This window comes from Amblyomma maculatum, chromosome 2 (assembly GCF_055883805.1).
Source record: "Amblyomma maculatum isolate TAMU_Amacu chromosome 2, ASM5588380v1, whole genome shotgun sequence".
NCBI classification, from domain to species: Eukaryota; Metazoa; Arthropoda; class Arachnida; order Ixodida; family Ixodidae; genus Amblyomma; species Amblyomma maculatum.
In genome coordinates, this window is record NC_139345.1 from 142,457,619 (window position 1) to 142,484,308 (window position 26,690).

The 26,690-nt window shown below is 50.8% G+C and overlaps 1 protein-coding gene across 1 annotated transcript in view; it reads right to left on the reverse strand.

Annotated features, from left to right (window-relative positions):
* The window catches only part of LOC146200090 (glypican-6-like), a 148,001-nt gene that overhangs the window by 21,988 nt on the left and 99,323 nt on the right, over positions 1 to 26,690 (reverse strand). Inside the window, exons 2-5 of the mRNA XM_084595349.1 lie at positions 18,456 to 18,614; positions 5,135 to 5,526; positions 3,095 to 3,260; positions 179 to 309 (exon numbers count right to left, since the gene is read on the reverse strand). Coding sequence (XP_084451475.1) covers positions 179 to 309; positions 3,095 to 3,260; positions 5,135 to 5,526; positions 18,456 to 18,614 — 848 coding nt within the window. The remainder of the gene's footprint in view (positions 1 to 178; positions 310 to 3,094; positions 3,261 to 5,134; positions 5,527 to 18,455; positions 18,615 to 26,690) is intronic.

A 26,690-nucleotide genomic window follows, 5' to 3' on the forward strand; every position in this document is an offset into this window, starting at 1 on the left:
GGGGTGCATTTTCTGCTTCCTCGGCGCTCTGACAAGCACAAAGTAGAATCCCCTTCAAACACTGGGGTACGGTACCAGGTGAGAACTTATGGGCTCTGAGATGCCTACGTATGATGTCACTGTGGGGGAGAGCACGAAGATGACACACGCAAATGAAGAAGCCTTAATATCTGCTCACAGTTTGCAAAATGGTTGCCCTGTTCTCCTGGAAGTCCATGATGGCTTCTGATATTTTGACTCCTATCGGATTCACCACTGACTCGATATTGAAGGAGCTCTCGAGGCGATTCGCCAAGTTCATCAGGGCATCTGCAGAAGAGAGAAAACGCATAGACTGAGACACAATTAAGGAAACCATGTGACTTAGGTATGCTTGCATTTATTTCTTATTCACGATTTCTTGGCACTGCACTGAAACTGGTTAATATTTATTCAAACTAACCATTCAATGTATTGCTAATAATACATCAATTAGTGTATCTATTAATGTAGATAGCACATCTGCACTGCAAGATGATTTGGCTGAAACTTCATGTGCTTACAAACCAAAAGATGGAGACAAGGAATAAGACATATACATCAGACATGAAGTACAGTAGAACCTTCATCCAAAGCCTACCACAACTGCACAAACGTTTAGACCTCAGCGGGTTTTCGAATTATCCCAAACCAAAGCAAAACGAAACAGTTGGCAAGAAGCTGTTCATCAATTAGAAGCAGCTAAGATTTGCAACCATCATAGTCAACAAAGCTGTGGTTATTAATGTCTGATGATTATATATCTCCTCCTGTATAAATGGTAGAGAGAAGTCTGGAAGATGGGACCCTTGGCAAGAGTCATTTAGACAAGAGGACTGTCTACGTCCATATGCGCTAATACATCCTCAAGATGTAATGAGAACATATTTCTATGGACATTGCACCAACATGAGGATGTCCTGTACTGATCCTCAACAAGTCTTCACCTGGTCTTACTGATCTTGTCGCCTTTCCCCGAGTACATACTCAGAAAAACTTCAAGGTTGCCTTGGAAGAGCTTCTTAGTCAATTTTCAGGGCATTAGATGACGAATTAATGAAAATTTTGCCTTATTATTTGCTTGGTTTTTGCGAGCAGCAATAAAATAAAATGTGAAAACAGTCTTTTTGTGCCACATTACGACAAAAATTACTTTTGCAAAAGTCATGCTGAGCCAGTCATGCTTTGGTCATTGGCCACCACCTTTGCCAGGGCTCACGGATTGTAGTTTCTCATCCAATGTACATCCCCTCTGGGTGGGCCACAAATCAAAGTCCAAATCCAACCAAAACATGCAATACATAGATAGCTTTAAGATATATCCTGAAGAGGCATAATGTATTGGCTCAAAATCCTTTTCTTATTATATCACTTCTGCACACAAAAAGCTTTTATTTAAACTTGCAGTTTCATACAATCAGAGCTGTATGTAATGGATAAAGTGGGCTTGGTTTCAGTGCAGTGCCACAACAATTTCTTGCGAGAGGACATTTGTAGGACATTTGAGGAATTCTTATCCTCACGCATGCTATCAAGTAACGCACCTACTGAGAACATCATTTGGCTGTGATGCACCTAAAATGTCCTCAGGACATCCTGTTTGAGACGCAGATGTTATACCACTTGAGGATGTCCTCAGGAGGTGTTAAGTGCGCGTTTGAAGCACCCTGGTCGCGGGCAGAGATAACTCTTGAAAAGACTGCCATATGTGTGTGTATTTTCGCTGGCATTTGTGTGTGTTTGTAGGCCAACGGAGCGGCCGTGCCAGACGCCTCCTCCCTCTGTACTGTCCCGACTTGTGAGGCGGCCTGCAAGCTGGCGCCGCACGGACGACTAGCAGAAGAAGAGCGTCGCTCCCGAAGACATCCGATCTGCCTGCAACCATCCCCGCCGAGCCAGCGAGTCAGCTTCTGAGAATTCGACTGGCGCTGGCGGTCAACATTTGTAATGGGGGCGGAAGGCGTCTTCACCAGCCACAGCCGTGGCGAAACGACGGGGGAAGTGAGGATTCCCCAGGAACCTGGCGAGGAGAAATTCGAGGGAGAGAACAACTTTGAAGCGTCCGAGCGACGCGGCAAAACGGGAGACTCTATTTGAGTGCCGTGACGAGAGGCCGCACCCTGACTGAAGTGAAGTTGTGCTGCAATTTGTATATAGTGTAAATAAATTCTGTATTCTGCAGTTAGACTGATTGGTCGATGTAATCGGGAGAGGAGTGAAATTAGAAGAAAACAATAAGAAGAAATGAACCTGATGTTTAACTGGAGGCTTGGTGTCATCTAGGTTAAGATTCAAGACAAATGAGTGCTGTTAGATTTGATGCTCACTTAGATTCATCGTAACTGCCGCGTCACTGCTAATTGCCTGGAATTCTGAGAGACGAATTCCAGCGAATTCGTTTTTGGTCTCGCAGCACTTTCAATGTAAACCAGAACGACATTCACCACTAGCTGGTGCTTTCCGGTGCCTTGCCCTGGTTGGCCGGTGCACCCAGCCAATCAGGGTGGGGCCTGTTTCACAGAGATGATTTTGGAGCACTGCCCTACGCAGCATGCATGAAATAGAAAGTATAGGTGTTGCCGCCACAGCAGTTTGACCGTGCCTATCGCTGCCTATTGGCGCCGATAAACCGCAGGCAGTTTGTGCTATTTTGATGTCACAGTTGTCTGCATGATGGTGAGTGAAGCATCGAAGAGTCCGATTACACACAGCAGTGTTCAGAGCATAACTCGCGTCCAAATTATAAGTGGCCGCATGCTGCGCTACAATTTGCCAGTCTATCTTAACTGCTTTCGTGTTTGCAGTGAGCTCGATGTTTGTGCCTAGCACTTGCAAGTATGGAATTAATGAAGCAGGTGTGGCCTACCAACTCCATTTGTCTGTGGTAAAATCTACAATACAAATTATGGAAACAAAGAAATTCTATGAATTATCCAGAATTTCAAATGATACGACATTGGATTATTGAAGTTTTACTGCATTTAAAAGGATGAAGCATACCTGACACAGGGAATGGCATTGCTTGTATAAAAAGCAACCGAATGAAAGCTGTAGTACATGCAGAGCAGGTACTGACCTATGAACAAGCCCCACTCGGTGTCGAGTTCCATGTGGTGTGCCAAGCATCCTCGCATGACACTATGACAATACGAGGAACAGGGCTTCAGGTTGGGGAGGCCGTGACAATGCGGACAGTAGCTCATCTTCATAAGTGCATGGCTGCAGTTGGCTGTGGGACCAACCTAGAACAGTCATTGCAATACACAGATATTAGCGGCAAATAACTCGACATCACATATGCATTAATCTCGCAGCAGTCATGATGTGTGTAAGAAACTGACGCTTTTTCTTCAGACACTGACCACACTTCTTGACGCTCAGTCGAGACATTTTGCTTGTGAAAACCACTCTGCCCTCAAATTTTCAATATATGCTTGTGCCCCGGCCCCCTAACTTCAATGGTCCATACATCCACCTGTTTTTGTTTTGTTTTTTTTTTGTTTTTTTGTTGTTGTTGTTGTTTTTTTTTCGCAGTTGATTTTTCCATCTTCAGCAGCCATGCGACTGCCAAGCACAACAGAACAGCTAAACCATTCGTTGAAATGGAAAGATGGCTGGACTCAAAATGATTCAGAAAAAGAGCTCAAAGCAGAATTCCATGCTGTGGGTCCAGAGCTCCTAACTTGCACAAGGATCGAGGTAATCATTGCTTTGATTGAATCACAACAGACACACCACAAAACTTGACTCGGCTTCCCTTTCTGTCCCTGCATTGAAGCCCACATATTAAGTAGTAAAGGGGGTCCTGGGCCCCTTTAGTGAATGATTGCAAGTCCAGCCATCTCTTCACGCGCGAGTGGGTGAACAGCAGTCTTGCTGCGAGCAGACCGCTTTTAAGGCACCAATAAGAGTTCACCTGTTACAGCTGCTAACAAAAGAAAGAAAAAAATTTCACCGCTTGAACGATTTTTCGCAATTTTAGAGCAGGGGGATCGAGTCATGGCATGCAGAGAGGCCTCCTCACTATGTCGAGGGCTCGACCCTGCATCGACAACCTGCGGCCGCGGCCGAAAGGCACGACCGGGGATCAGGGCTTCTCCGTTCTTCATGGCGTGACGAACAGAGAATGCGGCCGCAAATAGCGACCGATTTCGATGCATCCATGAGAGCGAACACGCATGCTAGCTAGCTGCGCGCGGGGAGAATTGAATAGGTCCCGCTCACTATCGCGCTCGGCGTGGACCTTGGCGTGGCACGCTCAATGGCAACGGCACACGCGTTCCGCACCGTTGCTGGCCGCCTCCGTTAAGACGATTTTGAAATTTCGAATTAATGGGGGCGCGGGAACTGTATACTCGTGAGGAGCGCTAAGGTTAAACTCGGGCGCTGCGCAGGACAGACTAACATTGAAGAGTCCAATATAAAATAATCCCCCCACCATGCAAATCCGACTGACATATACTGGGCTTTCTAAACAATGTTCGTATGGCACTTTCTGCAGATCCGCTCCTCGAGGGGCTATGTCTGCATGCTCTTGAGAGTGACTCTACTCTTCAGCTCTTGAGCCGCGCGACGCATGCGCAGTATTCGGCGCCCCGGAACATGCTGTGCTGAGACTAGCTGAGACAGAGCTGTTATTCAGACCAGTTGGGAAACTCCCCTTCAAAAGTCCGTTTTTTTTTGTTTTTTTTGGGGTGCTTATGGATTGTTGTACTCTCTAGAAGCGGCCAGTAAAAGCTACCTGCTATTTCCGCCATTGCCTTTTAGAAAAACCCCTTCTTTTGATTTTCCCCTTTTAATTATCTCCACGGCTGATAGCTTTAGTCATTTTTGCTATTACACCTCTGCAACTCAATTTATTTGCCATGTGGTCGTGCATTTATCAATAACCTGAAAGTTTGCAACTTAGACACAGCTTCCGTTTATAGCCGCGGGCGCCACCACTATTCGCAAACACCCCGAATTTTGACCAATAAAAGCTTTCGTTTTTTTTATTATGTGCCCTATTGAAAGTTTTGCAACTGTGGTGCTGAGGGTCACGATCCGTGAAATAAGCCTAGGGGCACTTGGACAAACGGAACGCGTTCAGCTCCGCGCAGGAGAGCAGTGCACTTACCTCCATGACGCTCTGTATGACGTCCCTTCCAACGGCAAGCGCCTGGACAAAGGTGCGAGTGGCGACGAAGGAGCGCTTCACCTCCAGCGTCAGCTTCTGGGGAACGTCGCCGAACGGCCGAAGCTCGTCGCGATACTCGCTGACGCACTGCAGGTAGCGCTCGCTGAGCGCGTACTGCGAGTTCATCACCTGGAACATCTTGCGGTACAGCTCGAGGAAGAAGCCGTCCAGCGCGTCCACCAAGTCAACACCTCCCGTGCGGTAGTACTTCTCGAGCTGCTCGAACATGTCGTGAAAGATGTAGGAGTTGGTGTCGTACTGCATGCCGTACGTGCGCAGGAACATGCCGTGGAAGTCCTTCTTCGAGGTCTTCAGCAGCTCTTTGAAGAACTCTGCGAGAAAGAAGAAGGCGGACGGCACCGTTACTACACCGCATATACCAACACCGACAGAGCTGGAACCCTCCCCACATTTGCGCTGTGAAAGTTAGATAAATCTTTCCCGCAGGGATGGGCGCCGGCAGCACCCCCCCTCCCTCCTCCTCCAGTTACGCATCTAGCGGAGTGTTTCCTTGCTGTGGTGTATGAGCGGTGATAAACGTTGTGAAACTTATAATGAAAGAAAATATTTCTTGATTCTTCTACATGACATGATCTACTTGGGCGCTGTGGAGTCGCACTGATTGTTTCAACCCCCTAATCTCCCCCCCCCCCCCCCCCCAAAAAAAAAAAAAAAATCCTGCGACGCCCCATGCCACCAGGCTATTCAAAGTCTTACAAAAAAAGATGGCCCCAGCCGCTTTCAAAAGGATGTGCTCTGAAATTCACTTCAATTCGTTTCTTTCTCAGAGCAGTTACAAAACCCTGAATGTTTTCTGAAAAAATCGGCTCTAAAAATCAGTTTCGACGCATGCATTTCACCCGCGAAGCTTATATAAAAAGTTTCGTTTTCGGCAAGAGTAATCTCTTAGTAGAACATGGTTACCATCAATACACACATGTCTCCTCAACGTTTAGGCACCTAAATTAACCAAGGCACAGTATGTCCCCACAAGGACGCGTCCCTTCTCAGCAAAAACAGAGCCGAGCACTGCTCCGGTTTACCTACGTTTATTCCAGTTTAATGAGCTTATTTTGACACGAGTGCTCTCTGAGTTATAGGTCCAATTCATGAAGAAAAAAAAAATTCTTAACATTTGGCCAGATAGGTGAACCAGGCTCTCGCATCCTGAGGCAGCCGGCCGGCTCTGGCATCAAACGTCTTTGCACAAGACGGAAAATATTATTATAGAAACACACGCACAACGCCGCCAGATTTACGACAGTGGTGAACTGAATTCCTTGTTTGCTTAGTAGTACCATGACGCAGCAGCTACGTAGCTGCTGGTAGTTTCAGCTCACACTGCTTCCCAAAGCTTGTTCCTAAAGCTGTTGTGCACACAAATTTACGCATGCCAGTACACATACTGCTTTTTTTTTTATTATTTATTTCGCGTTTCGTCGCAGCGCGCCCAACGGGCCATGCACTAAAGTCCCTTGATCGAGGGGCTTTAGCATACACGAGGAGAAGTAGCGGAGCCTGCGCGACGAGTGATCCGTCTGGCGTAGTGACGTGCGACGCGTGCTGCCAACGTTTTTAATACCGGCCGACACAAAGCCGCATACGTCACCCCCTCCCCTTTCATCCCTCTCACACAGCTGCTGCCCTTCCTGGCAGGCCGTTCTTTTCTCTGGGACGGCACGAAACGCCAGCGAGACAGGCCTCTTCCAAGAGTACCGCCCCTCTGTGTTTACCCATCGGGCGGCAGGAACACGGCCGTCCACCAACGCTGCAGCAGGGGCGCGCGCGAAACAAAACAAAACTGAGGCGCGAAGAATGAGCGCCTCCATGGAACAACTCGGCCCCAGATGGCACGAGGGGCGCCCTCAACAACGCACCAAACCTATTACGTGTACTTGGCTATACGCACGCACACACACATGCCACGCTGGAGTTGCTGGCCGTCGATACGCGCTCTCCTCTGGGGAAGCATTAGCGGGCAGTGCCAACTTCACGAGTACATGCAATTGCGGTCGCGGACACACACACCAGCATGACATCCAAGCGTCGCGAATAGCAGGCGTGATTGCCAGCACTAGTATATGTATGCTGGCGAGCACTCGCAGACATACACGAACAACCTTACAACATGCGCGGGAACAGCCGAGCACACGATGGCTCGTTTAAGCGGTCTGTCTATTCGGTATCTCTCGTAATGGTCCCTTTGTGTTCGCTCAATCCTCCAGTCCCAAACACCATCTAAAGCCGCATCTCGCCTTCTCCGGAGTGCCCGCGGGTGCTGCGGGCCAAATGATGATGATAATGATGTGCCGCCCCGGGGAAGCGGTCGATGATCGCACGTTTCCACTTGGCACTGCAACCGCAGCACCGGGCCAGCTTTGCGTTCGCACGGCTGCCCGTTCAGAGCGCGGCATCTTGCGATGTACGGCGCGAGTCAATACGAAAGCGAAGAAGAAAAACACACGATGTGGCGACAACAGAGGGAAAGTTTCAGAGTTCCCACGGTCATCGCCTCCTAATTGCTACTGTGTGTCGAAGAAACCTGTAAGTAACCCACCAGGTTACGGCACTGAACTGAACAAAATTAAAAAAATAATAATAAAAGCAAAATTCGCGTTGGCCCAGCTACTGCGTTGGCCCAGCTACCGGATTCCCTTAACTATACGCTATCCGGTTCATTAAGTCTGTAAGTGACTAGAAGTCCACAGGTTTCGGCATGCAATAATAATTAACTACCCCACGGATGCTCTACAACAGCAGCGACTCATATATGCATACTGGTCATAATGCATTGCACACAAAATATCTCCTTCATGGCGAAGGGCAACTCAAGCCACGCGTAGCGTACTCGGATAATTTAGGCCTCAAAGGAGCCCTTAAAAGGGGTGAATGAGAAACACGACATCGTGCCTCTCTATAGCCCACCTATACACACAAACGAAATGAGCCGCACACCAGCGCGCACGGTGTTGCCCAAAGAAGGCTCAAGCCAGATTCCTGGAAACCCTGCTCGTGCAACCTGCCCAGCGTCACGTCGACCTCCCACACGTGAGCCGATGAAAGAGCCCGGCTGCGGGGTAAGAACACAGAGCAGCGCCGCCGTGAGCCGTCACGCAGCGCGGTGCCGACAGAATGACGTGCCCCCCTCCTTGCCATCCCCCCCCCCCCACCCCCTCCCGCTTTTTCGGAACTTCCCCTCATCTTGTCGGCACTTCCAAGGGTTCGCCGGAACAGAATTCGCATTCGTAGCACCGATTCGGACGCGTGCTCTGTTCTTTTGACGAAGGAAGGCATCATAACTGTCTAGTATGTTGAAAAATATGAGCTTCCGCACTATTTCGCCCGTCCATCCGGCCCCACCAGGCTAGGTTTACAATAAAGTTCGCCTCCCTCCCCACCACAGACAACAACAGTGCAGTTTTAAGCTCACATGCATAGCGGCAAACAAAACCTGCGAATTTACAGATGCATGCATGCGTACACTGCGATATATAATTCGAAATAATTCGGATTCGGTTGATTCGAAATCCCGGATAATTCGAAGAATTTCTGTATTTGATAACTTCTAACGTAAACCTTACCTGAAAAATTCGAACCGGGTGGGCTATCTAGTCGCGGAAATTTTTTGTTTGTTTGTTTGGTACGTTTGCTTCTTTCTTGAATCGCAGACTCGCAAGTATACGGACCCTAAGCTCTTTAACGCAGTCCCAAGTTCAGTAAACAAGCATCGGCCGCGCAGCAATCCCCCCTCCCTCTCTCTCTCTCTATACAACCGCTAGCTGTTCTCGTTGATCCTTATCAAAATCGGAGTATACTGAAATCGAGGACGCGTAAGTAGCCGACAGAGATCGACGAGGGACGACGCGCTGCGAGCCTCGTATCCACCCCCAATCCACGCCCACTGCCGTGATCGCAACGATGATTGACCAACGACGCGAATCTTCTATCTCGATTTGTTCGCGCATCCTGCTCGTATATGTGCCTCGACATCTTCTCGCGCTTCCAGCTGCTGCTGCTGCGTGTCTGTGCGTGTCAGGGGAGGGGGTCATTTGTCTTTGCACCGCTGCCATATATCCTGCTCCACGCACTCCGCCATTTTTCTCTTGCAGAGTCACAACAAACCTTCCTCTTACTCCTTAATTCCCTTCTCTCTCTTTTTTTTCCTCTTTCTCCGTTCTTTCTTTCATCTCCTGATTTACGTCCTCTGCTCTCTGAGCACAGCAGCAGCAACGCACCAGCGAGCAGGCAGCCGGCGTCCCTTTGCTGTCAATCCCTCCCGGAGGGCGCCGCCTTCTTCACAGCCGCCGGCAACAATAACAACATCCCGCGAAGCGTGCAAACAAACACGTGTCTCCGCTAGGCCGGCCTTCATCTTCCCGACGACGCTCTTGTCCCAGCGAGCGCTCGAGCACAGACGCTTCGAAGCGTTCACCTTGCACGGAGACGGGGAGAGGCTCAGCGCTCTTCGCGGATACGAGCCCGCTGGGATAAAAACAATGGACACGCCGGTGCGGCACAAGACGCTATAGGTCTGCGCGAACGCAAGCACTGTATACTAGCGAGGGCTAATCCGCCATCCGTTCTGCTGGGAAGAGCACACAAACAACGCGCCAAGAGAACCCTTTTTCCAATTCGGGCCACAGAAGCCCGTGCGCAAGCGGCGCACTGAGCCGGGGTTAGAGCGGCTCTCTCCGCTTGTTTGGACAGCTCGACAGGCGGCGGCGTTCGGAGGGGCTGAGTGTGCTTCGATGTGCCGAAGTTTTGCGAGCAGCCGACTGCGGGTTTGCAGCAAGATCGAGCGAAACGAGGAGCGCAAGACAGCGCTCGGGCAGCAGAGGCGGGGGACGGGTCGAAAGGGGGCGGCTGATGTAAGCCGGAGGAACGGAAGGCCTAAACGCACTATACACTCGGCGATCTCCACAAAGCGCCGTGTGTGGCATCGTTGCATGTACAGAGAGAGAGAGAGAGAGAGGGGGGGGGGGGGGGGGGGAGCGCTCTCCTTTGAGCGGCGCTTCCGGGATGCCGCCCAAGTGCAGTCGAGAACGAGGGACGAAAAGAGGAGGAGAGGTATCATTACAAACAGAAGCGCGATAGAAATCCAATGGGCGTTCCGACAAGCGGCTGGTTCCGCCTTCCTAAGCTCCAACGCCATGTACACGCAAGGGTGGCCTTCAGACGACTAGCGTGCCTTGGACGAAAATGCTGTAAACGGCAGTTCTATTACCCCCCCCCCCCCCCTTTTTTTTTTAAATGGACAGACCCAGCACTGTAACGGCGCCGTTTTTCTGCGGAGACTAATGGGAAGCACTCCTGAATTCGGTTGCGCCACAACCGAGAATCCAAATTTGTCAAGTGTCATATAGGATATGCCCACATTCTGTTACGTTGAGTGGTGTGCTCCTGATGAGCATAGTGAACTATAGAAACTGTGGAGTGCCACACCATTATGGCTCCGCGAATGTATACAATGAGCCACCGCGATTAAAAACATGGAGGCTAGCCTTTTGCCATTCTCGCACCATCACCACACGCCAACACCACCTAAAGTCGCGGGTGGCACTCGCGCGCGAGTCAAGCACCTCTTCATGGTGGAAACCACTGTGACCACCACATCTCTAAATCGTGCACCCGAGAAAAACCCCGCTACAGAATACCTCCGGAAATATGCCTTGGCAACAGGACGCCCAAAGGAACGCGCTCTTCTAATACAGCGCGGCCGGACACGTGCTCTCTCCCTATCAAAGAAAAAAAAAAAAAAAAGGGGGGGGGGGGGGGGTAGCAGCACATCTGAAGACGAAAATAAAAGGGGGTGGTGTGGAGGAGCAGCAGCGGGATTCGCCCTAAGTGCTCTCTCGTGGCTTTTGTACACAAGGCGGCAGCGGTGTTTACGCATTCCCTTACCCTAAGGAGCGCAAATATTATTGCGGACGCGCCGGCCCCGAGAACAGAGCCCAGGATGTGCACCACCGAGGTCCGATGCTCGATGAAACGAATTACGATATGCTGCGTCATCACCCAGGCCTCGCCCAATCTATTCCCGTCTCACACCTTTGCTGCCTAAAAGCGCTCATTTATGCACGCATATGCGCGCTTACGCGTACAAGCCCTAACGGCTTTCGAAGAGAAGACGCGGGCTCGTTAACCCTTGCGACCCGTGGAGCGGCGGCTACCACCTTCGAAGGTTCCGCGCAAAGCAATTAGTTTTGCGGAAGAAAGCTGTTCGGAACAAGAAACTCATCAGATTAGAAGAAAAACCGTGAATAAACACTAAGAAAGTGGAAATGCGGGAAAACACTTTTTGGCTCCGGCTTGAGCTACTACAATATAAAGAAGGGAGCCTTAGCCCTCAGGAAAGGGAAAAGTGATAAGGGAAGGCCGCTAATGCATCTCGGGGGCAAGTCAGAGCTTTCGCAGAAGCCCGCTAGGTGCAGCGATTTGAGAAATATTAATTAAAATACTTACTTTCCGTTCATTTCTGTTCATAAAGTGGATTGTTTTGGTCACTCCCAATGCGATAGCTATCATTTGCGCTGGAAATCTCGGAGGCAATTTTTTTATTCAGTATACTTTTAAAGTGTGGGGGAGTAAGGGATAATGCGGAAGCCCTGATGTCTCTGTCTATGCTGTCCAGAGAATGAATGGTCCATCCAGCCTTCTCGTGGAGAATCATTGATAAGCGTGCGTACGCAGCGACGACTGCTCCCGGAGCTTCCTTCCCTTTGTGACCGGTCACTTGAAAGGGGCCCATTCAACTCTTTCGTGACAGACGTTTTAGTTATCCCCCCGACAGAGTTGCTATCTACGATGACCTATTCACTTCAGCAGGGTGACGACAACACAGGATGTTACCAGGCGTCGCGGTGCCTGTCTTTGGCGCGTTTTTGACGTTTTCCTTGCAATGGCACAAAACAGAACACAAAAACGAACCTTTGGCATTGCCGACAGCGGCCAGGGGAAGTTAGCTGCTTCGGCGCTGCTGTCCGAAATCGGTGACCTATCTACATTTAACGATCACTGGTTCCTGACGACCTGGGTTATTCACCAGAAGCCGAGGCATGCCATTCATTCGGCAGTTTTCTTTCTCTCCACCAGACGAAGAGCGAGGAAATGACTTTCCATGCAGACGGGGACATGTCTCCGCGGAAACCTTTGTCTTCTTAGTCCTATACTCTGTGCAATCCCTACTTCATTTATCTTCTCTAGCGACTGCGCAGTTTTAAGCTCCCGAAGCAGGATCGCGTATGAGGATAGCAGGATTGACATATCTCTTGTTTGAGGCCGACTCGGTTCCACGATGGCCGCTGCGGCACCGCCAAGGGCAAACAGCGGTGCGAGATACGAGCGGTACGAGATATTTTAAGAATAATAATTAAAAAAAAAGGCCAACAACCACCCCGTTACCGTTTACCACACAAGTTTTGCGAAAAAGTGCGCTGTCATTTTTTACTTCCAGGTTTGTTTCTTTTTGTCTCCTTTGTTGGATTGCGACGGCGGCCAGAACGCGGCCGAAGGAGGAGAGCATATATATATATATATATATATATATATATATATATATATATATATATATATATATATATATATATATATATATATATATATAAACAGAAGACCCTTCATTAGGGAGAAGGAAGGTTTCAGTGTGCGACCGCGGAATAGCGATGGCTCACGCGCGGTCGCGCTAGCGGGTAATTAAATCCTTTGTTCTAGTTCCACGGGGCAGCACAACGCATTAGCCAATATCGCGGCTGCATTCGAAGCGCATGCGACGTCCCGGAACAGGCGAGGAAGCGAGGTGCCGACCAACCGCGATGCGCCATTAACCCTCCCGAGAAACAATGAGCCACCGCAAGAGAACTATTGTGCCCAGCAAAGAACATGGCTTCCTGCACACACCCCCTACAGCTCTTCGTCCTCCTGCTCCTCCTCACCCCCTTGCTGCTCCCTCGTTATTTATTCAGCAGCGATCCCCGTGCTCAAAGCATTTTTACTCGCGCCTTGATCACCGCAGTCACTTGACGGGGCGCAATAAAAGAACGGCCGGCTCCCGAATCGCCATTACGATAGCAACAGCGCCGCCAACTTAGCGCGCGGTAGTGCGCCCAGTACCTGCGAGTATACCTGCCGGACAAATGAACCGGTGGGCAGCCGAACGCGGGGAGGGTGGCTTTGGGAGAAGTCCCAGCAATGCTCCGTTAATTCCCAGCGAATCGCCACGGCTGCAATAACGAGTGTCGGGGAGGAGGAGCGGAGCTATGTGAGAAAAGAACACGAAAGCTGTGCGTACACGCACCCATGCCTGTGTGTAACACTTATGCGTGTGTGCAGATCACCATGGTGGGCGCGGGCACCGCGACGGGTACCACAAACGAGCGAGCGCGGAAAGAACAGGAACAACGCCGGCGCGGTCCAAGAAGAAATGGCACGAACGTGCCTCTGAGAGCAGCGGCACTCGTGACGAGCGATCGTCACACTCCGCAACGGCCGCAATGCATGCATGCACCACGAACGAGGCATCGAGCAACCAGCTACCCGCATTCTTCGACCATCCCGCTGTTTCCCTTCCCAGTGCGGAGTCTTCTCCACTGGAGGCCGGCTTTATGTTTGGCGCTGGGATGCAAGAGCGATCCGAGCACTATACCATAGGAAAAGGAAAACAGTCGGAGGAGGCGAGGTGGTCGCACGAAACGAGCGGAGGGAGACAACGCGGGCAGGGTTGTAATGAGCCTTGGGTTGGATAGGTGTACCGCGTTGTCAGCTGCTTAAGCCGCACGACTGGGGTAAGGCCAAGGATGCGAGATAAGAGCTCTTGCGGTACGTGCGATACACATGACAGCGATGGCGGTCGCCGAAACAGATGCACGACTCAAATCATGTGTGCGTGGCGGAAGATTTATGAACAGAACAGAAAAGAATGGTATGTAATAGTATAGATACTGCATGTGATCAGTCTTCCCTTTAACCCTGCCTTCTTTTCCAGTACGGTGGAACTAACTGACATTGTTTACAACGCCCAGTTCCAGTTGGATCAAAGCGTATTTTGTTGCATTTACAGTTACGAATTCGACAAAGGTTTTCAACGAGTTTTTAGGAGTAAGGTGGGCATTACACGCCCTAAGCCCGCGCGGGGCTTAAAAAAACCACTCTTGCTGTCCACCCGGGGGAACAAGAGGTGTTAAAACTGTTACGCCCACATTTGCAAATTCCAAATGCTTACTCGGTGTGTTCTATAAGTATAGGGTATACAGACACCAGTGCACGGGCAACAAGATTTGCTTTTTGCAGTGGACCTCTGGCGCAAACAGAACGCGCGTCCGAGTCTGACTTCATTGCTGACGTGACAGAAGCCGCTGGATGGATTCGTTCAGGAAGCGGAAGCCAAAGCCGCATGCATGTGCGTGTGTATGCCCCCATATAGTCTACAACATGCACCCACTGCGCAATGCAGCAAGAGGGCACACGCACGCCTGCTGGGGACACAGCAGAACCTTCGCGGCGGCTGCGGTGCGCACGCAAACCCCCGCGATGCACGCCGATCTTCTCTGCCTGACGTTTCCGAATGGGGCGCGGCTATACACGGAAGCGGGTCAGATGATGGCGAACAGCGGAGACAGCACTGCTCTCCCTAGCGAAGCTACGAAAGGAAAAAAAAAAAAAAAAACAATGCCCACTACACAGAACGCTAAGGCGGTGCACGCGAACAGGCCAATTGACTGAACGAGAGACAGGTTATTCTGAAAGAAAGGGGGAACTAGAACGAGAGATAGGAAAGCGGGGGCGGGGTTACGCTAGACTCAAAGACGGGGGTGCCTTCGGCATCGGCCGAATCGGCAGAAGAGGAGCGGCAACCTCGTAATCCGTCTTGGTGGGGCACTTCCATGCAGCACGTTGGAGGCCACGCGTACGACTGTCCGACGAGTACAACGCGGCCGAGATGACTCTCGGAAGCCGCGTCTTCTGCCTGTCTTCTCACCCTTCCCTTAGCTCCACCCTTTCCGGTCATTTGCGCCTGTCTTGTCTCAGCGAAGAGGGACGCGGGGTGTAGCTGGCGGCCGGCAGCCGTCAAGCGTCGAGTGCTTGCATGCCTGCGGAACTTGGGAAGAAACAGACGGTGGCCCTCCTTACAAGGTCATCTAGCGTGCGCGGAGCTGCCACGTCCTTTAGTGCGAGGTGCAGGGAGCGCCACAACGTTCGTATTAGCCTCACGCTGCGGCCAACTGTTCGGACAGCGGCTCAAGCCTCGGTCCTGCATCATTTAGGGAACGCAGCGGGGAGGCTGCTCCCTTTTGCCCCGCTGCGAGCAGTTGCTTTCCCGCGCAGAGAAAGGAGAAAGAGGGAATCTGTAGCAAAGGGAAGGATCAGCCGAGAAAAAAAAAATAAAAACAGGAAACGTAATCTCGCGCGGATGTACGCCAGGCGTCTCCAGCAGCGAAGCCGCTGCGAACGCATGTTATATGGGCCGGCCCTGAAGCCTGGGAGCGAACACACAATTTAGAAACTCGCCCGCATCCCCTGCGTCCCTATTTTCCCCTTTCTCCCCCCTCTTTCTTCCAGGAGCCTCGTCGGACTTTATTTAGCGAAATGGAAGCGAAAGATCATCGCACGAGACGACCAAGGGTAAACAAAAAAAAAAAAAAGACATGAACAACAATATGGAAGCGGAAACAATCGTATTCATTATGTATAAGTTATACGGCGGCACTCGGTGTCTTCCGCGAAATTGGGTTCTCGTTGCTCCCGAGAGCAACAGTTTTCCCTGAGGGCAAGGCTCAGCACACGAGAGCCTCCCCGTGGCTGCTAAATTTGTAAAGCAGGGCTATGCGCGAACGACAAAGCGGTTACCGCGCGTAACAACGGTTCACTGTGAGGGCGTTCTTTCAAGAAATTCCACGCGGAGATCACGCAAACAAGCTAAAAATCAACAAAGGCAGGAAATGCTGGCCGGAAACGCCAGGGATTTAGGTGGGTGGACGACATGAAGGAAATTTGCTGTTATAGTTCGGTCCCACGACCGGCTTCATAATAATAATAGTAATAATAATAATAATAATAATAATAATAATAATAATAATAATAATAATAATAATAATAATAATAATAATAATAATAATAAACAGATTGCTACGAGGACAGTAGATGTATCACTCTCGAATTATGCTTTATCCGGAAGTTAGCGGGAGAGGGCGCATTTGTATCGACGTATAAGTAAACCAGGGCTGTTCGATGGGTGCACCAGTGCGTAATAATGAGGGCAAAGAAGAGAAAGTTCGACAAGCTTCCACTGAAAAGAAACGTCAAAACTCACTCTGTTCTTACCCTGAATAAAAGGAGACAGAGAGAGACGACCATTCCGCCATCGATCTGCAGTAACTGTTGCGAGCATAATGTCCCGCCTCTCATGACGACGCCGCTGCAAAATTGCCAGTTGCGCGCTAGGGGGCTCCTTGCCTGCTCAACCAGCATGCTGCGGAGACTAACTAAATAAATCGCAATACCCAGTCATTGGGGGCCGCATCTTTCTGTTCTCGTGAGTAAGACGTCAAGGCCGAAAAATGGGGCACCGCCCACGGACAACAGGCGACGTATTTATTATGCACGGGCTCCCGCGCAGCGCGAAGCTATTATCATCATTATGCAAAAGGTTGCGCACAGCTCGGCATGCAAAGACAACACGACAATGGTCTCGGCCTGGACCGGAGACGGCGCTCGCCCGTTCTCTCTCCCACGACCCGCGCGTTTTTGCAAACCTGCGAGACGAAGACGCCTCTCGCGTGCAATCAGTCCCCGCAAAGACGCCGGAGGAGCCCCGCGGGGGAACGCGCACGGCGATGAAGACGACCTCACATAAGTTAGGTGAGTGGGCGGGAGGGAGGGAATGGGGGTCATTAAAAAGTTGTGTCTCCGCATATACACGTATACAGATAGGCGTGCGCCGGAATCGGGGGAGAGAACAGATTGCTTGTTCGATCTCGAATCATGCATGGCGAATTCGGCGCCGCCAGTGCTTCGGCAGGACTGGTAGTAATTGAAGGCACGGCTTCGTACAAATAGACAGGCTGGCGGCCACTGCCTCGGCCCCTTGATTGCGGCAGAAGCGGTCGCGGGCACCGGAAATTGCAGCCGCGGCTGTGTTCATGGCGCACAGGGAATGCGAACGCGACCGGTAGAAATGAGAAGCGACGCGACGAGGCTGAAAGCAGAGGATGACGTCTTCTTTACCGAACCACGGCCGGTAGTACGCGCGTGAAAGTGCGCGAGCTGTGCAGCGTGACAGTGCTGGCGAAGCTCGAAGAATGGCATGGAGATTGGCTTCCTGATCAGGTGCAACATGCAACGCGACGCTCACAGGCTGGGAGGAAGGAGTTTAGCTATGTATACGTTAGTTTGATGTTAGTTGCATCAAGCGTCGTTTCGTTGCTTAAGAACAACCTTCTCAAACCACCTATCGGTGCGAGCACTAAACCTAATACTCTGCCTAACAGAGACGCTATACATGTTCGAAATTCTTGACGACCAACTCCTGCACGCTCCTCTTTACATACAGAAATCTGCTGAGCTGCCCTGTTGCTGATGCAGTGTGCTGACCGTCTAGACGCTATCAGGACCGTCAGGTGTAACGCATAGGCACATATTCGCTTAACTAGGCTCAGATTCCGTACTCCAGTGCGGGCATGCGGGCATAACATTTGCCCAAAACGTTCAAGGAATTCACTCTCCCTTTCGCCCGGATTACAATACGCATCCTGGAGACGATTTGTAGACCCAAGAGAGCGCATTGAAAGCGTATATCTGAACCTGCTTCGTCATTCTGGGCTTCAGTGCTGTTCAGAAGTCCTGAAGAGTACGTGGGGAGAGCGCGTGTGCAATCAAAGCCAAAGCGGACTCAAAGTGAGTTATGAAATAACTGAGTTCGGAGTCCTCGGCCCTTTTAGGGACCAGGTGCGTTGCTACGACCATCAGACCCTCTGTGGTTAACTCCTTAAGACATTGGCAAACTCCACAAGAGACAAAACCCTCCTCGTGGCTTTCGTCACGGGCAACTTGTTTGTCGCGAGAACTATCAGCTGCCGTCGTTTTTGGCTTAGAGTGTTCACATATATACTTGTATGCTACAGATGTCGGGGCATGCACAGAGTCCGACGAGCACCTCTATATGACACAAGAAGAGCACCTTTTCTACCTTCCCCGCAAAATATGCCCGTCGTCTAGGGAGACGATCGTGAAGGACGATCATGAAAGCTACCACGGGGGTCACACTTACCGTCGAACCTCTGCATGCGGGCGGCGAACTTTGCGCGGACCTTGCCGATCTCGTCGCGGAGCACTCGCTCGAATTCCTCGCGGCTCTGGGCGCTGAGCAGGTGCTCCATCTCCTGGGTGCAGCACGTCAGCGAGCGCTCGCAGATCTGCAGGTGCTCTCCTGCGTGGGAAACAAATAACACGCGTTATTACTGCACACGCTGTCTCAGTACCGCGATAAGCAATTTAAGTGCCAACAACTAATTACTAGTATAATTAATGAATCTTTCATTCAGCAACAAAACTATATGTAGACTGCGGTAATCAAATTTCGGCTCTTGTCTCTGTCGCACTGTTCAATTCAACATCACCAATGTAGGCGAGGCAAACAGTCACAGCGATACAAACTGAACCCGCCAGAGCGCTGTGCCCGACTAGTGTGAATTGACCGCGTGCCAGCACTGTCGCGCATCTTGTAAGTTTGTAACGAAGAACGTTGTGAGAAAATGAGCAAAACTACGAAAACGAACCAGCCAGAAGTTCACACGGCGTCATTTGCCTAGGTCAGATAAGTCGTGTGTTATAAGGTGCACCATTATACACTTGCCTATATTAATATACAGCTGCCGCGTGCTTATAATGCCACTGGTGATAAGCGTGCGCAAGTTCAAATTTTAATCCGCTATCAATATATTACGCTCAGTCTCAGGCTATACATTAAATTATTTTCATTTTTTAGTTCTCAGCGGGCTTCGAACTAAGTGTAGAGCTATATGTATATGCCCGAGTTACTACAACAGGTCGGTGCGCTAAACATCAGGTCACGTTGTTGAAGACAGGACGCCATATAGAGAAGCAAACAAGTTTTATCTGAAATTTTCATTATGTCGACGTTTCAGTTTTCAAAAATTTCGCTACATTCACCGCATTTCCACGGCTTTTCTTATAAACTTCAGATATGCATCCGAAGTGCAGTGCAGTCTCAAACTCCGGCTGGAGCGCATTAAACAAGTCAACTCATCAGCGGCGTACCAGCGACCAACTAACGTACTAATGAATAAATACGCAAAAAAAAAAAAACAAAGAAAAAACGACGAAGCATCAATGTACAATTGTCCTTGCGAGTTAAGCTGCCAAAGAGTAGTCAGCCGATTTCCTCCGCCTTCTACACAAAGGACCAGGGGTCTCTTTGAACGAAGGTTCAACTGCGACAGCTCTTTGACGAAGGGTCTCGCTGCCCACCTTAATTAAAGCTGGAAGGAATTACAAGACAGACAAACCGAGAAAAAGCAAGCAAGCAAAAGGAGAACACAAACACACCGCACGGCAGGCGGCACGCCGAAATTCCAGACGTGCGTCTGGGCAACATTCGGCGTACCCTTGCAGCACGACAAACAAAAATTGCCCACGGAACGACGCCAATCAGCCAGGCGTGGCGTGCAGGCGACGAGCACAGGCAGGCGCATTCGGTGCGTAATTAACGACGACTCCGAGGGCGCCCAGAAGGGCTTCGCGAAATGCCACGGGGGACAGGACAAAGCGATATGAAAGTTGAATATATACTTCGAAATAACAAAGGCGAGAACCACACCATTTTTTTTTTTTTTTTTTTTTTTTTGCTGTTTTCGACTCAAGGCGAGGCAACGACCAAAACAAGGGCTGAGAAGAGGCATCTGCAGGGACTGCAAAGCGAAAGGGTGCAGCGGCGGCCACGACCCCGCATCACTTTGTCAGGCGACGCGACCGCACACCATACATACAGACAGAGCTGCCTCGCCACATGCACAACGTGCCGCCACCTGCGCTCGCGAGAAGCGCCTTCAAAGAGTTCAGCCGACGCAGTGCACCGTGGCAGCCACTGAACAAAAGGGCCAAGCGAGGTGGTCCCGTTTCGCCGCGAAATTAAGTTTGACGCGCAAATTTATTCCGCGGGCACAGGAAGAAGAAGACAGAGGGAGGGGGTGAAATAAGAGGTACGCGAAATAAAAGAGCGGGGGGAAAGAGAACACTCCGACAGGGCAGGCACCCTGGTCCCAGCTGCAGGCCTGTCTTCTACGACAACGAAACAGACGCAAAACAAACAAAAAAGAGAAATAAGAAGAGGAAAGCAGGCTGGCCGACACGCACAGCACGACAGCCGCGGCGGAAATCTGCTGCGAGGCGCCAAGATGTCAGGCCGAGGGTGAAGAACAGAAATTCCTAAGAAGCAGAGGAACGTCGGCACAGACGTCGTCGTCTCCATAGGGTCGGCCACTGCAAACACGACAGAAGAAAGACTGAGAAGGCGCAATACGCCGTAAGAAAGGAGTGAAGGTAAAGGAAGCAAAAAAAGTACGACAGCAACGGGGAAAATGTGGTGAAGCGCCGTGATGAAAGCGCAGGACGCCGCCATCTCCCCTTTTTTCCCGATGCGCGCGCCGAGATTTCAATTCGAAGAGCGCGCGCGCGAGCACCCCTTTCTCGATTTGAAAGGACATTCCGGCGGTGTTCGCCTCCCCACCGCCCTCTCTCCCTTCGGTACAAGCAGAAGAAGCCGCGGTCCCCATCTTCCCGGTGAGCCTGCCTTTTTCGAGTCCCTATGCACGTCAACGGCCCGCGCAGGTTGCGTGTTCGTTTGAATGCACTTGCGCGTTCGCCTTTGCTTGTCGCGCTGGGGACCAAGGCGCTGGCGGCAGCGTGGCCCAACAGAAGCAGAAACAAGGAATAAAAATTTGAAAGAATGAGGAATAAGGGACTCCCCCGTAGCGCGACGCTACCGTCGCCCGAAAGCAGCTAGCGTGGCGCCGTCCGATATGCAAGCCACCAACGTAAGCAGGGACCGATGGCTGAAGGCAACATCGGAGGCGATAACGACACGATGACGAGGCAAAAAAGAGAGAATTAAGAAAAGCAAGAAATTCCACCCGCAAGGGACAGAAGGTGAAGGCATGAGATGAACCAAGCATTCGACGAAAAACAAAAAAGAAGCAGAAGGGACACCTTTAGGCTAGGCGTAAAAGTTACAGAAGGAAAAAAGAAAACAATGTAAAGAAGAGAACACTACGGTTTGCGAGGACGGCTCGTAATAGAATCGTCAGGCTCTTCCTCAGTGGCAGCAAAATATAAAGCGGTGAGGCCGGCGTGAAAACTGCGAACACCAACTCCGAAATGCTCAGGGAGAGGATAGCAGTGGGGGAGAGGGATAAAATGGAAACGAGAAAAGAAACGAGTGGGCGCTGTATAGAGGAGGGAGGTGGGTGGGAGCTGAAGCGGGAGAGAGACGCACGAAGAAGTGAAGGGTGTACGCGAGAGAAGGAGGGCGAGAAACGGAGTTTAGTGTCCGGGCGGTGCCGGCCGAGCGCGATGATGGAAGGTGGGCGGCAGATTGAAACCGGATGAAAAGCCTGGCCGTTCTTCTCCGGCGCGACAACGGTGGGTCGGGGGTCGCGCGGGGGCGGGATGCAGCGAGGGTTCAGCACCACCACGCGACACGCGCACGGCTCGGTGGCGACGCTCTCGAAGCGACCGATGCCGGCGACCCCGGCCGCTGGGGAGGCCCCGAGGAGAAGCGGGCGAGAGGGCGAGCGCAGCGACCGGAAACGCTCCAGATTAGCAGTCGCGCGAACGGCCCAAAGTGCGAGCGCACACGGGACTAGCCCGTAGACGCGTGGGTCTTCGGGGCAAGGGAGGTAAACGAAAGAAAAAAAGTCCAGAGGGTGCGCACCACCGTTTCCGAGGGTTGCGAATACGAGAAAATGGCACCGGCGTAGTGTGTGTGAAGACGACACACACTTGCGCGGATGGAAATCGCGACGGTGACGGTGGCGACGAAGAAGAAGAAAAAAAACTGGTTTTCGGGGAAATAAAAAAGATCAATAAAAGCATCGGTTCCCGATGGACACCACAATCGCGCCGGGAGGGAAGGGAACAAGATGGGGGTAAATGAATAAGGTGCGAAGTTACGAAAGCGATGCTTGACGAATGGTAAGGAGAGGGAGGGTGCTCGTGGAAAGGAAAGTCTGCACCACGGTCGTGTGCACTGTAGCGACTCCTCTGAAGAGACGAATGTGCGTAGCTACGAATTAAGCGCATGCAAGTCTCTGACCAAAATGAGTAATAAAAATGAAGAGGTCTTGTTGTCAACAAGCCTCACGGTCCCGTCTGCCTCGTGCCAGAATTTATTATGTGTATGTGTGTGTTTGCAATAGTTCTACGAGGTTTGCAATGGAAAAATAGCCATAAAAAAAGCACCCCTTTTAAGCACATTTCGCCTATTCACAGAACTCCAGGAAGGTAATTTTCGCCTATATTTTTCCATGAAATTCCGTGAAGTCCATCAAAATACTTCAGAAATATGTTTGACAAATTTCTTTTCTCCATCGGATAGAATATTGGAAGTTAACGCCCGTCATTACGTGTGGTCGCACGCTCGCTCACAGCAAATATATCAGTTAAGGACAGGCACTGTTCTTTATTTTCTCTTTCAGGTTTTTGAAGTCCTTTTGATGTGATTAAAAATTTAACTTTACGCCTTGTCACTTGTTATATTTTCCCCCTTAGACTGTCCGAACATTGTACTCAATACTGTTCATTTGCATTACTTGTTAGAACATGCTCTAACTCTCACGAGCCTCATCTATATTTGTGTTTGTAATTTTTCGCAGTTCCCTCTCCTGTAGTGTAAACCATAAGTCATTTCTAATTCCCTCGGGTCGTAGGGTAGCGATCTAAACAAATAAATAAAACAGAGCGCACCCGAGGGACTTTCAAGAACAAGTAGGCCCTGTCCGCCGCCGCAGGGCGATCATCTTCAAAACATCGCTCGGTTCGGTGGTCTGCGCACTACTGCGGACATACTAACAATTAAATGTGCCTTCGACAAAAGCCCAATACGAACATACGCGGTAAAAGGACCCTTTTTAAGACAGGTCGCGGTCGCGCGCGAAAGCCAACACACGAGAAATGGAAGAGCCGCGGCCGCTCGTATAAACGAATTCCCCGAGCCATCCTTTGAACCCGGCACGTCTTGAAAGAGAGCCTTTTTTTTTTTTTTCCATCTCTCTCTGTCACGTTTCTTCTCCCTTGCCGGTGTATACTGCATTAGGGAAGTCGCGGGAGAATAAAAAAAAAAAAAGAGAGAGAGAGAAATAGTCGATAAGGGTCCCCAAAAGTACTACGATCCACGGTTCCAATTTTCCTCAATTCTAAAGCGCAGCTTGCCCGTGGTTCTGTCGGGGATCAGAGAGAAAGAGATGAGAGGACGATAGGCCACGCCTTAGCGCATATAGGCGTCGGCAAATACGCCGTCGGAAGCGGATCCGAGAGCGGCGCCTGTGGGACGCAAAAGACGACTGAGCGAATAAAGGATGCTCCCCATCCTCCGTCTCCTTCCGGGCGACTGCGCACACTAACTTCAAAGCAGTATCGGGAAACTGAACTTAATCAGCGTGGCAAAGGTATCCGTGAGGGAAGGATGAAGAGTCCGCTCCTCATCGCGTTCGAAGGTACACAGAGAGACAGAGAGAAGGATAAATTGAAAGAGGGGGCTCTAATACTGAAAGAGAAGAGAGTTGAGTTTTAGAGTTTGCTTTTGTTGCATCTCAGGCGCCGGTATACGGAGAAGCCTGCGGGAGCGGAAGCGGTCAAACGGTTCATTTTGAGCGCGCCGTTTTGTTTCGCGATCGGAGCGTCTCTTCATAAACAGCGCGGGCGGGCCGTTGCCCCCAATCCGGTTGTACACTGAGCGCATAATTTTCGGGCAAATGCGGAACTCAGTGCATAACGCTGGGGCGACAAGTATAGTTATTAATGTACAAGCGGCGATGAGATTTTGAAACAATTCAAGTTGTGATAGCGAATTGTTTTTTTTTTGTTTTTTTTTTTTGTCCGTGTGTCGTAAACTTTTTTCGAATTCTTGAATTTTGGGGCGATCAGTTCTACCCGTGAAAGTTTTGCATTATATCCAAGTCTTCCATTATATCGGAGTACTTCTCCTCCCCCGCCTCTCCCTTACCAAAGGAAAGTGGAGATGTCCTCTTCGTTTTGACACCTATCAATCGTGGCTGGTGGCTGTTCCGCGTACCAATCGATGTGGGAGTCGGAGGCTTCAGAGCCAGGACCATGAATTTTTGTTTGTCTGTGTGTGTGTGTGTGTGTGTGTGGTGAGTCTTTTATTGATAACGAAATATAATTAAAAACTAACAACCAAATCATCATTTAACGAACACTTTCCACGAAAGATGCTCTGATTCAAGCATCCATCAACATTTTATGCCCCACTTCATGGATTCCCTAAAACATACTTTTTACAAGGACAGACATTAATCTCCACACACACACACACACACACACACACACACACACACACACACACACACACACACACACACACACACACACACACACACACACACACGCGCGCGCGCGCGCGCGCACGCACGCACACGCACGCACGCACGCACAAAACTCAATTCGTAGTTGCGATAAAGATACACATGATATGTCATTCATGTTTTGTTACCTGAGCGCTACCACTCGACGAGCCGATGCGCTGAGAGGCGTCGCATTTAATGTCGCATAAACTACTGAACGCCGCCGTACGACAGCACAAGACAAGCGACTATCGACGGCTCTGCCACCAAATCCGTCAACCGGAAGAAAAAACAAAAAAGGAAACGTTCATTTTTATTCAGCTTTCCAATTACCCGGTGTGTGTGTGTGTGTGTGTGTGTGTGTGTGTGTGTGTGTGTGTGTGTGTGTGTGTGTGTGTGTGTGTGTGTGTGTGTGTGTGTGTGTGTGTGTGTGTGTGTGTGTGTGTGTGTGTGTGTGTGTGTGTGTGTGTGTGTGTGTGTGTGTGTGTGTGTGTGTGTGTGTGTGTGTGTGTGTGTGTGTGTGTGTAATACACTTTGCCGCCGACTTAAACCAGAGCACATGAGTGCGGTTGTAGTACACTTCACTGCGCGTGAATGGTGCGACATTTCCCGTATCCCTGAGGCGCACTCCCGGCGACAAATTGAGGGGACATATAAGACGCGCGCATACGTGGTGCGGGATGTCATCTGTCTTGTCGCGTCGCGAAAGTCTCTCGCTTCCGTGCCGCTCCACGCGGAGCCGGCTGCAAACGCTCGACTCTTCAGTCAGCACTCGGCGATATACCTGTCGTTGTGCACCTTCGTAATTCAAGGCAGCGTGGCGAAATCTGGAGTCAACCGAGTGACGTAACAAGTCGCGGGCCTTGGAGATCCGCATCACGACGCTGCATTCATTTATCCCAGATGATCACTCACGAACGAGACCAACACCGAAGTGTCCCAACAGGCTCAACCGTGCCGAAGGGACTCATTGCCATTTTCACTTTTCAGTTCGCGAGCAGCAACGATGTTCAGCGGTCCCCAACTCCGTCAGGATACTGGCATGCCCGTCGCGCCGCTCCACAAACCACACGGGCGAGGACTGTGCACGCAATTCATGCGGCGTCGTCGAAAGGAAGATGTGTCACGAGGGAGAAGTCGCGTCAAGGAAGAGGAGTCGAGCGGGGAGTGGGGGGAAGGGGGCTGATTTCATCGGGAGCGCTCGGCTGGTTCGCAGCTGGGGCGTGACGCGATCAACAGGGGGGATTTCCACACGTGCACCGAGACCTGCCTCCCCGCTCTCGCCACTCGACACGACGGCGGGAGGCGCGGGTCTCGGAACGCATCCCCGGGGAGCCGTCAACGCGACGTAAATGCGCACTGAAATGCATTAATGGCGAGCCAAGTGGAGCACCACTGCAGGGTGCGCACAATCCGCCCCAATCTGCGACCGCTGCGAGAGGAGAGAGCGGCACTTTTGAGATTCGAGCGCCGAATAACGCTTAAAAAAAAAGAGAGAGAGAGAGAGAAAGCACAGGCTGCCCGTCGCTTCGCTTTATGTCAAGCTCTTAAGAGCTTCGCAGTGGGTACAAGAAACGGCTGGCCAAGCTCCATCGTAGCCAGATGTAAGGGAAGAACAGGAGCGGGTAGTGGGAGGGGAGACAGGGGCGACGATGAGAGGCATAATGGAGTGTCCGAAGTTTTTACCGTTGTTCGGTTTGCAAGGCTCGTTAGACTCGCTTATGGCATTTGACACGCACGCGCGCACACGCTTCAGCTAAAGTATGAAATTGCCGGCGCCCATATTGCACGCTTGTTCCACCCGCCCCTGTCCGCGTCCTTTAGCTCGCGAGCAAGTGGAGCGGCAAATCGGATAAGTTTTTCTGCGAAGTAGTCGCGTAAAATGGATTGGGGCAGTGACCGCCTGC